We start from the raw sequence: 13391 nt of genomic DNA on the forward strand, positions 1-13391 counted from the left end.
TCATTATATATATGGATATGATTAGCTATATATATATCATATATATCTTTTGTAATCATTAAACTGAATAGAAATCATACTGGAATGGAGACTTAATTGCTGAAGTTAGGATTCCATTAGGAAGTCTTGAGAACAATTACCAAGGGCATAGTAAAGAGTAGTTTCCTGGGACTTCCCTGGTAGTCCAGTGGTTAAGACTCTGTGCTTCCAATGCAGGGGAACTAAGATCCCGCATGCTGTGAGGCGCAGCCAAAAAAAAAAGAGTAGTTCCCTAAAACCACAAAAAGAAATACCAGCTCTCAAAAAGATACAAGATGTTTTTGTTTCTACAAAGAACAATTTGCATTGTGATTTCAATAAGCAAGATTTTTATTCTAATCTGGCATCCATTCATTGATCATTTTGAGCCAGACCAGGTGCTCATTTTCCATTTCTTCATCCGACAAATGCTATGTGCCAGGCACTATTCTAAGTGCTAGGGACTCAATAGTGAACAATCCCCACAACAAAAAATACATTTACATTTATTTAAGATCATAAAGGTTTAATATTAAAACAGGTTAGAATAGTAAAACAAGGAAGGTATATTACTTTTCACCCATCTCCCACTCAATACTAGAGACTTTATAGTTGTATTAAAGTCATGATCATTTAGATGTCCAGATAGCTGAATTCAGAATTTCGTTGTTTTCCTTTTTCGTTTATTCTGGTTCATTGGTTCTCAGATTATAGTTTGCATGAAAATTACTGCTCAATGTTATTTTGAGCAGTAATTTTCAAGGGTTTTTTGACTACTAAATTTTCCCCTTGTATACTGACTGCATACCTAATCCCTGTGTAATGGCACTGTATTCATGTTCTTTTGAAGTTTGCTGGTTTGTGTGTGTCGGGGGGGTAGGATTTTGTTTGTTTGTTTGTTTTTAACTTAAGAATATGAGTTTAAAAAAAATGAGTTAAAAAAAAAAAAGAAAAAATGAGTTAGAGGTTTTTCCATATCATTACATAAAGATATTCCATAGGATAAATGTGCTTTAATTGACATTGTTTATTATTTTTTCTTTTATAACATGCTTCTGTGTCCTTATACATGTGTGTTGATAGATCTTGATATACTTTCTTTAAAAAAATATTTATTTATTTTAATTTTGGCTGTGTTGGGTCTTAGTTGCGGCAGGCGGGATCTTCATTGTGGCATGTAGGATACTCTGCTGGGGTGCACGGGCTCCTTATTGCAGCATGTGGGCTTCTCTCTAGTTGTGGCACATGGCCTCAGTAGTTGCAGTGCACGGGCTCTCTAGTTGTGGCGTGCAGGCTCCAGAGCATGTGGGCTCTGTAGTTGCAGCATGTGGGTTCTCTAGTTGTGGCCTACATGCTCAGTAGTTAGTCGTGAGGGCTTAGTTGCCCCACGGCATGTGGGATCTTAGTTCCCTGACCAGGGATCGAACCCATGTCCCCTGCATTGGAAGGCGGATTCTTAACCACTGGACCACCAGGGAAGTCCCTTGATATACTTTAATGTGTATATCTGAAGAGTAAGTTCCTAGAGGTGATTGCTGGCCAAAAGAATTTAAATTTTTTGATTATAGCCATGGATGGTAACTAGACTTGGTGGTGATCACTCTGGAGTGTGTACAGGTTTTGAAATATAATGCTATATACCTGAGACTTACATAATAAAAACATAAAAATAAATTTAAAAAGGGGCTTCCCTGATGGCGCAGTGGTTAAGAATCTGCCGGCCAATGCAGGAGACACGGGTTCAAGCCCTGGTCCTGGAAGATCCCACATGCCATGGAGCAACTAAGCCCGTGTGCCACAACTACTGAGCCTGCACTCTAGAGGCCATGAGCTACAGCTACTGAAACCCGCACGCCTAGATCCTGTGCTCCACAACAAGAGAAGCCACCGCAATGAGAAGCCCGCACACCGCAACTAGAGAAAGCCGTGCACAGCAACAAAGACCCAATGCAGCCATAAATAATTTTTTAAAAAACATTAATTTAAAAAGATTTTGTTAGTGCCAGATTACCTGCCGTCTCTGATGTTAGACCCCCTGCAGTAATAGGAGAGAGTGCCTGTTTTTGCCAGTCTGACAGGTGAAAATCTTAAGTGTCTTGATTTGTATTTCTTTAACTATGAGCAGGGTTAAACATCTACATTTGTGTTCCATTTGTATTTGTATTTTATTTTCTGTAAAGTGCCTGTTCATATCCTTTGCACATTTTTTGTTTTTGGTTGATTGCTCATCTTTTTCTTATGGGGTCTTTGTAAATTATTTGTTGTACAAGTGTACATCTTTTTTTGCCATTTTGTTGTCTTGTAGTTTCATTTTTTAGTATATATATATTTTTTAATTAATTAATTTTTTGGCTGCGTTGGGTCTTTGTTGCTGCGTGCGGGCTTTTCTCCAGTTGCAGCGAGCGGGGGCTACTCGTTGTGGTGCGTGGGCTTCTCATTGCGGTGGCTTCTCTTGTTGCGGAGCACGGGCTCTAGGTGCACGGGCTTCAGTAGTTGTGGTTTGCGGGCTCTGGAGCGCAGGCTCAGTAGTTTTGGCGCATGGGCTTAGTTGCTCCACGGCATGTGGGATCTTCCCGGACCAGGGCTCAAACCTGTGTCCCCTTCATTGGCAGGCAGATTCTTACCCACTGTGCCATCAGGGAAGCCCTAGTTTCATTTTTGATATGTATGTTTTTTCCTTGCTGATGTTTGAATTTTTATGTTTCAGATTTATTAGCTTTCCTTTACTGTTTCTGAAACCATAGTCTCTAAGACATGGATAGGGCCACTTTTGAGTCAGAACAGATTTTATCCTTCCTTAACTCTGGTTCTCTTCTGTTGTGATAAGAATTTAATCAGGGCTGGAGAAGAGACCATAGGCCCCTAAGAGTATTTGTACCTGTTTATATGCTGAAACACTTTTGGCCTTCCTCTTTATCCTCCTACTCCTATGACTGTTATCAGATTGAAATTAAGTAAAAACAAATTCTTCCCTAATACACAGAATGATGTTATCTCTTTAATTTTTTTGCCACATGGCTGCATGTGAGATCTTAGTTCCCTGACCAGGGATTGAACCTGCACCCCCCTGAAGTGGAAGTACAAAGTCTTAAGCACTGGACCACTCCCAGGGAAGTCCCTGATGATCTCTTTAAAAATTTGTTGTGTGCACATTTCATTGTCTTTTTTCTTTATGTCAAGAGAAAAGATATTTTTGAGGTGCTAAATAAACCTTTGGAGGTAAATTAGCAGCATGACTAATTTAGCCATTGCTGTGAGTTCACCTTCAGACAAGAATAAAAAAGAAAAATTTGTTGATGATGAGGGACAGAGTTTGGACCAATACTTTAACCTTTGCTCCTAATTTACCAGAATTGGCTTTATGTAGACCATTTGGGTGTTATTTAAAATGGGGCTGGGGGGCTTCCCTGGTGGCGCAGTGGTTGAGAATCCGCCTGCCGATGCAGAGGACACGGGTTTGTGCCCCGGTCCGGGAAGATCCCACATGCCGTGGAGCGGCTGAGCCTGTGAGCCATGGCCGCTGAGCCTGCGCATCCGGAGCCTGTGCTCTGCAAAGGGAGAGGCCACAGCAGTGAGAGGCCCACATACCACCAAACAATAAAATAAAATAAAATAAAATGGGGTTGGGGGAATTTCCTGGTGGTCCAGTGGTTAGGACTCCATGTTTCCACTGCTGTGGGCACAGGTTCCATCCCTGGTCAGGGAAATAAGATCCTGTGTGCCACATGGTGCAGTCAAAAAAAAATTTTTTTTTTAATAAAATGGGGTTGGGAGGGGGAAGGTCATACAGAATAATATGAAACATTTTTGTTAAAAGGGAAAATTAATATTTCAGAAAATAATTTTTAAGCTTACCATTCAATATCTGCATTTTCAAGCAATGACTAGGAACTTCCCTGGTGGTGCAGTGGTTAAGATTCGGCACTCCCAATGCAGGGAGCTTAGGTTCGATCCCTGGTCAGGGAACTAGATCCCACCTGCATGCCACAACTGAGATTTTGCACACCACAACTAAGGAGCCCGCTGGCCGCAACTAAGAAGCACACATGCTGCAACCAAGACCTGGCACAACCAAATAAATAAAATGAATAAATAAAACAAATATTTTTTAAAAATCTATGATTAAATTCAAAAATTAGTATTCATTAATATCACTCACAGGAAAATGTATCCCTCCTACGGTTTATCAGCTATGTGACTTCGGGCTGTTTATTTAACAGCTTTAGGCCCATTTCTCCATTTGTAAATTGGAGAGTTGTAAAATCCGTATAGGGTTCTTTTTCTGATTAGCAGAATAAGTATGGGAAGGCACCTAGCACAGTGCCTTTCCTCATTGCAGTACGCGGGCCTCTCACTGTTGTGGTCTCTCCCGTTGCGGAGCACAGGCTCCGGACGCGCAGGCTCAGCAGCCATGGCTCATGAGCCCAGTTGCTCTGCGGCATGTGGGATCTTCCCGGACCGGGGCACGAACCCGTGTCCCCTGCATCGGCAGGCGGACTCTCAACCACTGTGGGCACGCGGATTCTTAACCACTACGCCACCGGGGAAGCCCAATAGTCTTTCTTTAAAAAAGCAAATTTTAAATCTCAAAAATATTTTGCTTTAGGACATTTTGGAAATATAGGAAAATATTAAATATAATCCCACTAGCCAAAGAAGGTCATTAGAATAATATAGTATATACAATTTTATATCCTATGAAAATTCAATACCTTTCTAATGAATTACTAGGTGGTCTATATTTTAAAATGTGTACTGAAATTTGGACCTATTTATAATCTTTTTAGATCAAAACTTAAAATAGAAGACATAAAAGAAGCCAACAAAGCATTGCAGGTGAGTGTAAGTATTTTCCTCAAGTAGGAAGGTATGGATATATGTGAAAGTGTCCAGTAAAGGTAAGGCCCTGTGTACTATTATTGAATCCTGGGATATATAAAGGCAAAAGCAGTGAATGGGGAGCTTGTATGATGGGGTCCATCTCTTCCCTATACCTCTGGAACACATTATTAAAATTCCTCATGTTGGAAATGACCTTGGAAATAATTTTGTTCAGTTTCCTACAAAGTGTGGCATGATAGAGTGAAATTGCCTTTGAATTTGATAATCCTTAAATTCCTGTGCTAGTCTATTACTTACTAGTTTTTGACCCTCATCAAGTCAAATATCCCCATGGAGTCTCAGTTTTCTCTTCTGAAATTGGCTTATGATTTTACATAGGGTTGCTTTGAATATTGAGTAAGTTAATGTATGTAAAAGTGATTTGGTACAATTTATTAGTATATGGTTCTGAATGTATCTGGATGCAAGAATCTCTTTACAACACAGGAGAAAATACAGTCCCTGTGTGAGTACTTCAGTGACAGAAGGCTTCCTACTACACAAGCTACCCATTTGGTTTATCGAAGTGTTACATGAAAGTAATTTAAAAAGTCAAATTGTACAAGGAAGACTTTTAAAAAAAAATGGAAGCATTCTCTTGTTTTCACCCTCTTGTCCCTTTTCCACCCCAGCTCCTGCCACCAGAAGGACGCTACTTTTAATTCCTTCCTGTAGTTGTTTCTTCTGGTATTTATTCCCCTATTTCTTAAGTACTATTCAGACCTATCTACTGCCTCATTAGCATGGTGGATGTGGAGTTTTGTTCACTCTCACCCTGGTCTGTCTTCTCTTCACTGCCCTCCCAGTATAATTAAGTAAAAGTTTTTGTGACATTTATTTACTGTGTATTCTTTATTATGACTTTAAATATTGTTCCTTGCTGGGCCAGGTAGTATATTGTAATTATATTTTCTTTCTTGAACTACTTTTTATTTCCTCTGGAGTTAATATTTACTCTTCCCCTACCCGCCCCTTTAAGTTTTGTTGTATTTGAGAGTCTTATACTTTCAAACAATTCTGTAAAGTGCTTCTTAATAAAAGGTTTTCACATGGTAAAATGAATCGGGTAACTGGTTAGTTTTATTTTTCCATCGGAGTCATCCCTCCTGGAGTCTCCGCTTTACTGCTCCTGTTTGGTCTGGTCACTCTTTTTCTTCTTTTTTTTAAACAATAAATTTATTTATTTTATTTATTTATTTTTGGCTGTGTTGGGTCTTTGTTGCTGCGCGTGGGCTTTCTCTAGTTGTGGCTAGTCGGGGCCACTCTTTGTTGCAGTGCGCGGGCTTCTTTCTGCAGTGGCTTCTCTTGTTGTGGAGCACGGGCTCTAGGCGTGCAGGCTTCAGTAGTTGTGGTGCACGGGGTTAGTTGTTCCGCAGCATGTGGTATCTTCCCGGACCAGGGATTGAACCCGTGTCCCCTGAATTGGCAGACAGATTCTTAACCACTGCACCACCAAGGAAGTCCCTGGTCTGGTCACCCTTGTCCTGGCATTTCCCTTTGCTGCCATTCATTCTTTCAACTGTTTTTGTTTTTTGTTTTTTTGGCCACATCACACGGCTTGTGGGATTTTAGTTCCCCGACCAGGGATTGAACCCTGGCCCTCTGCAGTGAGAGCGTGGAGTCCTAACCACTGGACTGCCAGGGAATCCCCACTGGGCAATGCTTCCTTTAGTAGCCTCCTAGGAAATGGTGAATGAAGATAAAGATTTTATGAATCTGTATGCCTTTATTCTGCTTTCACACTTTTTTAGGAGATACAGAGGGATGTCTGCCCAACTGTCATTTTTTAAACTCTGTAAAATTTTTTCACTGTTAAATATATATCATATATGCAAAAGAGGACACATATAGTATAACTTAAAAACATTGGCATACTCTGTTTTAGCTTATAATAGAACATGTGTGCTCCCTGATTGCATTCCCCTCCCTATAGTAACAGTCCTCTATTTTTTGTTAATCATTATGTTGTTTTTCTTATAGTTTTATCATTCATGTCTAGCTTTAACAAAATATTATCCAGATTTCCCTGTTTTTATATGTATGAAAATGGATTTATATGTGACTTTGTCTGTTTTTTTTTTTTTTTTTTTGGTCCTTGCTATTGTTCAGTTGATGGGTCTGGAACAGCTGTCCTACAGTTTACAGTTTCTCATATTTCAGATTTTATCTGATTGCTTGTTCATAGTAGTCTTAAATTTGTTACTCTATCCCCTTATTTAAGCCTGTAAACTGGAAATTAAATCTAAAGGTTTGGTTGGATTCAGGTTCAGCCTTCTGTGAGACTTTTTTATTTCTGCTGCCATATTTTTAATATTCAGCAGGCTCTTTTATTTTTATAATTAATTAATTTGTTTTTGGCTCTGTTGGGTCTTTGTTGCTGTGTACGGGCTTTCTCTAGTTGCGGCGAGCGGAGGCTACTCTTATTTGTGGTACTCAGGCTTATTGTGGTGGCTTGTCTTGTTGCAGAGCATGGGCTTTAGGCGCACACGGGCTTCAGTAGTTGTGGCATGCGGGCTCAGTTGTGGCTCGCGGGCTCTAGAGTGCAGGCTCAGTAGTTGTGGCGCACAGGCTTAGTTGCTCTGCAGCATGTGGGATCTTCCTGGACCAGGGATCGAACCCGTGTCCCCTACATTGGTAGGTGGACTCTTAACCACTGTGCCACCAGGGAAGTCCTTCAGCAGGCTTTTATTCACTCATTTTTCCTTTTTAAAATAGCATCCTGTTATTTTATCTCTGAGGATATTCATTATAGTTTCTTTAAAGTTTTCTTTTGCTACTGCCATTCTGTTTTTTCTGAATTCCATTCTTGGGTTTGTTCTTTGGTTGGAGTACCTCATGCCCCAATCTTTCCTCAAATGTTGGATAATCTCCCCATTTCAATAAAAGGCACAAAAAAAATCTTGAAAGCCCTGTGTGTGTTGGTTAGGTGGATGAGGGTGGGTTGTAATAGACTGGTAGGCCTCAAGCATAGAGAAATCTGTTAACTATCGAACTGATGGGCATCCTTTCTCAATGTTAGTACCTACAAGACTTCTCTCTGGGGCAGTTGACTTTCTCTAGAGAAGGATCCTCTAATATCCTGTTTGGAGGATTTAAGCTGGGTGGCTGACATTCTGGAACTGGGCAGAGAAAAATAGCCATTTGTTTGCCAAGCAGTAGCTTGCTCCCTTCTAGTTTTGGCTCTGCTTGTAAATAGCTTTGTTTCGTTGAGGAAGCTACTTCAGCTGTCTGGGTCTCAAGTTTTCTTATCTGTAAAATGTAAGCTTGAAGGTGCTGATCTCTGAGGTCCCTTCCAGCTAATACACTAGGCTTACCCTACAGTGTACAGCTTTTCTCTTTGGGAGAGGGGCAGGGTAAGTTCAGTCAAATTAAAATAAGTCTGGAAATAAAGTTGGAAGCTCAACCCTGATGTCAGAAGATTACTTCTGAACCAAATGATACTGCTTGGAAATCTGCTTCACATCAGGCTCTCCATCCCTTACAAATAATAGCTGGGCAGGAAGCAAAGTTGCTTCCACTAGGTGGCTTTGGGACACTTGGCAAATCACTTTCCTTTTTATGGTGTTCTTCAAGTTGGATTGAATTATCTTTATGGCCCCATCTTGCTTTAAAAATAAATTCCACAATTCAAATCATATGACTTTGCTGGTGTGTCTGATATGAGCTGTCTAGGTTTTCCCTTTTTTTTTTTTTTTTTTTTTTAAACCTTCACTTACAATCCCGTGTTCTAAGGAGCCTTAGACTGCCTGAAGTGCAGTAACCCAATACCATATCTTACCTCTGCTATATCAGATAATAGCTGCTGGTTAAGACTGTGAAATAAAAACAGCTGTTATTAACCTTGTGACCTTGATCTGTGAATACTTAGTCCTCATCTCACTTTCTTCAAAGAATTCTGTCAGGTAGAAAAGGCTTTCAAGACAACTCAGGCTTTTCAGAAATTTGTCTGTGGGCTTTTCTGCTTGGAAGATTTTTCTCTCATTAGCTGGTAAAGGTCTTATGGCTTAGAGGTACACTGTTGTAGGTGGCACTTGTTCCATCTCCCAAGTGGTAATCAGATATACTTGGTTCTTTGGAAGCAGTGGCAATGTAGCTTAGCCTGGGCTGTTTCTGAAAGGGAGATGTTAAGAGATTAATCAGAAGCAGAGGACTCTTCTTTCACTTAGGTCTTCTCGAAATCAAATGGACACCACCTAACAAAGTTGCTTTCATAGGGAAAAAAAAAAAGATTTTTCTAGCCAAGAGCTTGGTTAAGAATGGGTCAAAATTTTCCCTCCAAATTCTTCAATAATTGTTTTCAATTTAAATCAACAACAACAAAGAAAGAATGGGTCAAGTTAGAAATTTTAGGTATCAAGTTAACTTCCACCTCTTCAACACTACTTATATTTGCCACTAAAGTTTACATAGTAACTATTAAATTTGTGAGTTACAGAAGGTGAGGGAAATTAATAGCAGTGTAGAACTGAATTTAAGGTGAAGTCTTACCTAAAATAACAAACTCAATCATCTGATTTCCAAAATCTCTTCAACTTTTGTGGATTTGCTGTATATAAGGTATATATACATAATGCCAGACTCATGCATTTCACATAATGAAAATTTATCCTTAAAAGTGTTTTTGGACTGGATATTCTTTAGGGTTCTTTCCTTTTTTTTTTTAATGGCGTAAAGGTTTTTTTTTTTAAATTATGTGTAACACAAAGTTATTTGTCAATAAATTTTTAAGGAATTTCACGTTCTGATTCTTTCCACTGCCAGTCACCTTAGTTCCTCCAAACTCATAATCTTCAAGATAAAATAGCCCTTTCAAAAAGAAGTTATCATGTGAGTCAGCCCACAATTCTTTTAGTTAGGCTTCTTTGATCTCCAATGAAATATGGACACACTTCAAAATTCCCCACCTGTAATCTTTGGGATCCAATTTCCTCAAGTGATTTACTTTAGGACCATGTTTAGTGTCAGGAGATGGATCTGCCTGGTTCTGAATTTGACACCCTCTAAAAATGTATTAGGTTCAAATCATATTCACTCCTAAGCCATCACACCCTAGAACAGATCACTGGGATATGCCAATACCTAAGATAAAAAGTTTGACTGTTAACGTTTTTCATAGTTTACTTGGCAGCTCTGTCTTGTAGTTCTTTCCCACAGATCTAACAGGTAGTTCTATGAGTAAAGGAAACCACACAGTTAATCTATGAGGTGTTTCCAACCATGCAGGTTTACTAGGGTTCTTTCCTTAAAGAGAATTACTATCCATAATAGACTTTTGTTAAAAACATTTGTCACGGAAATGTTCAAATATTGTTGTAAAAAGAAGAATAAAATGAACCATGACCCAGTTTCACTATTTATCAATATATGGCCAAGCCTTGCTTTATTCATATTCAACCCACATCCCTTCTTCCTCACCCAGATTATTTTGAAGCAAATTCCACACTTGTTAAATCTACAACTATTTTAGTATATCTGTCAAAGGACTCATTTTTGGTTAATCTATACATATCTATTCCTATAAAATGCTCTTGGTTGAAAATATTTTCACATGTAACTTTGTTACCAACTTGAGCATTAATATTTGTATTTTTCCTCTTACTAGGGACTGGTTTGGTTGAAAGACAAAGAAGCAACACATTGTAAACTTTGTGAAAAGGAATTCTCACTCTCTAAGAGAAAGGTAAGGGAGATAGGAAGTGAGTCCAAAAGTTATGTTGCAAATATGGCTAATTTTACTCAAAATTTTTTTCTCTGATTTTTCCATTTAATAGCACCACTGTAGAAACTGTGGGGAAATTTTCTGTAATGCTTGCTCTGACAACGAACTGCCTTTGCCTTCTTCACCAAAGCCAGTACGGGTTTGTGATTCCTGTCACGCATTACTGATTCAAAGATGCTCATCTAACTTGCCATAATACTCCAGAACTAAATTCTTATGAAAAGTACCTACAATGAATGTTATGTACGAACGTGTATACAGCATATTCAGACAGTCCTTCTTAAGCAGCTTTCAGACAGCATTGGTACCAGTTTTACTTTCCACATATTCAACTCACGGGAATTATAAATTGTATAATTTGACATTTCCTTCCCCACTGTAATTCAGAATTTGATAGGGCATGCTTTACAGTAACTTTATCCTAATTCCTGATGTAGTAATCATGTAACTCTTTTCTTAATGCCATTGAGGTCAGATAGCATAGCTAACACATTTGCCTTATTTTGTAAAGACCTTAAAAATAGGGCTTCAGATTTTTTCATTCTCCAGATTGTCAAACTGATATTTGATGGTGCCTGTAATTTTAATGCACTTTAAAGCTTCACAGTTCTGAAAGATTGGAAATGCACATTTCAGAAGTATTTATATTTCAACATTTTTCATTACCTTGGTAAGATTTCAACAATATTTATTTGCTCTGCCTTCCTCTGCCCATTTTGCATTAGAAAAGGCCTTCCTTTTCTAAAAAGTCAATGTGACATTTGCTGATAACTTTCAGATAACAGTGTTACAGAGGTATTATTTTGCCTGAAATGCAGGGCTTCCCTGGTGGCACAGTGGTTGAGAGTCTGCCTGCCGATGCAGGGGACACGGGTTCGTGCCCCGGTACGGGAGGATCCCACATGCCACGGAGCGGCTGGGCCCGTGGGCCATGGCCACTGAGCCTGCGCGTCCGGAGCCTGTGCTCCACAATGAGAGAGACCACAACAGTGAGTCCCACTTACTGGGAGGAAAAAAAAAATAAAATAAATTCCATATGCATTTCTTAGGGAGGACTCATACCCCTTTGAAAGTCAAAACATAAATAAACCCTTTCCCAGAAAAAAATGTAGCAGGGATTACAGGCTACTAATTTGATTCTCCCCTAGGCATTTAAGAAGAAATCTAAAATGCAATAATAAAACTTTGCTTTTGATATGAGTCTTGAGTAAAAAAATTCTGTATTACATTTCCATTCCAGTAACTTTTAGGAAGCATTACACTGTAGCAGTCTACTACTACAGTATATATACAGAATAAAATATTTACCATTTGAACACCTCCAAGCCAGGGCCTAAAGATGTAGTTTCAGCTCTGCCATTAAATTCATACTTGAACTATTTCAAGCATGACATAAACACTAATCCCTGCCATAGCAAGAATTTAATCCAGTTACGCTTGTATAATTAACCATTTGAACAGCGTGCTCACCACTTGGGGTTCTACTTTTAAGCCTAATTTAAATCATGCACTTTTAAGTCTGAGAACCTTTTAAACATGTCATAGGTATCTACATTACTCCTAAGAGCATTAATGAATCATGGCTACCTCCCTCCCGCTAAGATATGGTTGCTTATTCTATAGGATTGTTTCCTCAGAGTACATTCTTAACATTGAAGTTTAAAATTATTTAATTTTCTAAATTGCCAAAGTATGAAACCATTATTTTACTTTCGGATTTATATTCTCAATCCAGTTTTCAGTGTTCAGTTAGAACTGACATACCGATTTATAGGTGGTCCTTAATGCTCTGATAGGAATGAGACATGGATTACATTCTTGGAACTATTTTGTACTGATGGGATTGGATTAACATTTTTATGATTGCTGAAAATGAGAAAAAGCAAAAATGAAAAGTTTCAAATACTGTTTTTTATAACTGTGCTTAAACTTAAAATGTGATTTTCTTAAATTCCAAGGCTGGTTTCATTCAACAAATAAACCATGATTTTTAGTCCCCCTTTAATTTCTTTGCCACTCAAAACTCATGTCATTGCCATTGATTTGGGCTTTTTGTAGGCAGGCTTTTAGGAGAGTAACACAAGTTGATCCATTTTGTTTTGACTTTTATCTAGAAACCATTCTACTAGTTTTGGATTTTATGTTACAGAACTGTCAATTTGTACTTTGTGAACTTCACATACCATTCATTCCCTCATCTAGGAGTACTACCACAGTAATGCTATCATGGTGCCAAGGAATTGTGATTGTAATTCTTCTATCCAGAGTTTTAAAATGTGAATTTTATATAATAAAAGATTTGAAAAATTAGCCCACTTTAGAAGGCGTACGTTTTAATAGGGTAATCCTGGGGAAATAAAAGCACATGTCATCTTTCTTTAAAAAGTGGTATGAGCCTAGTACTTAAATAGGTAATTAAGGGAGTACAGGCAGTAAGATGAATCATTGCTCCAGTTGATAGGCTCCACTTATGTTATCAAGCTGCCTTCTCTAACAAGCAGAAATGATTCCTTAGTCACTGTCTAATCTTCAATTAGACATAGTACCTTCTACCAATTTGATTTATAATCAGTAACTGACACAAAGCATTCTAGGACAGACACCATTACTCTTATCTCCCACAATGATATTTATTACATTAATAACATTTCTAGCAAAAACAAGTAACAAGTTCAATAACTGAATTCACATTGACAGGTTTCATTTTGATCCATTAGCCAATTTGGAAAAAAGCCATATTGATCAAAGGGATTAAAAGTAAAAAAGCACCTTT

The 13391-nt window shown here is 38.5% G+C and overlaps 1 protein-coding gene, 1 non-coding gene and 1 pseudogene across 11 annotated transcripts in view; 2 read left to right on the forward strand and 1 right to left on the reverse strand.

Moving 5' to 3' along the window:
- The window catches only part of RUFY2 (RUN and FYVE domain containing 2), a 76640-nt gene that overhangs the window by 36124 nt on the left and 27125 nt on the right, over positions 1 to 13391 (forward strand). For 7 of the 10 annotated variants that reach the window (XR_010838955.1, XR_010838954.1, XM_059052692.2 and 4 more), the window contains 3 exons: positions 4806 to 4854; positions 10502 to 10579; positions 10671 to 12920. Coding sequence is in view for 8 of the 10 variants with exons in the window: in XM_059052692.2 (XP_058908675.1) it covers positions 4806 to 4854; positions 10502 to 10579; positions 10671 to 10814 (271 nt within the window). In the remaining 2 variants the exon portion in view is untranslated. Of the gene's footprint in view, positions 1 to 4805; positions 4855 to 10501; positions 10580 to 10670; positions 12937 to 13391 lie in introns of those variants that run through there. The other 3 variants (XM_059052691.2, XM_067025484.1, XM_067025483.1) reach the window with 3 other exon arrangements.
- LOC131751714 (small nucleolar RNA SNORA19) lies at positions 3164 to 3293 on the forward strand. The gene has a single exon (XR_009334279.1). It is a non-coding gene; the product is annotated as a small nucleolar RNA SNORA19 (small nucleolar RNA).
- LOC131751718 (small nucleolar RNA SNORA18) lies at positions 10028 to 10146 on the reverse strand (annotated as a pseudogene).

The sequence above is a fragment of the Kogia breviceps genome, chromosome 2 (assembly GCF_026419965.1).
Source record: "Kogia breviceps isolate mKogBre1 chromosome 2, mKogBre1 haplotype 1, whole genome shotgun sequence".
Classification (NCBI taxonomy): Eukaryota; Metazoa; Chordata; class Mammalia; order Artiodactyla; family Physeteridae; genus Kogia; species Kogia breviceps.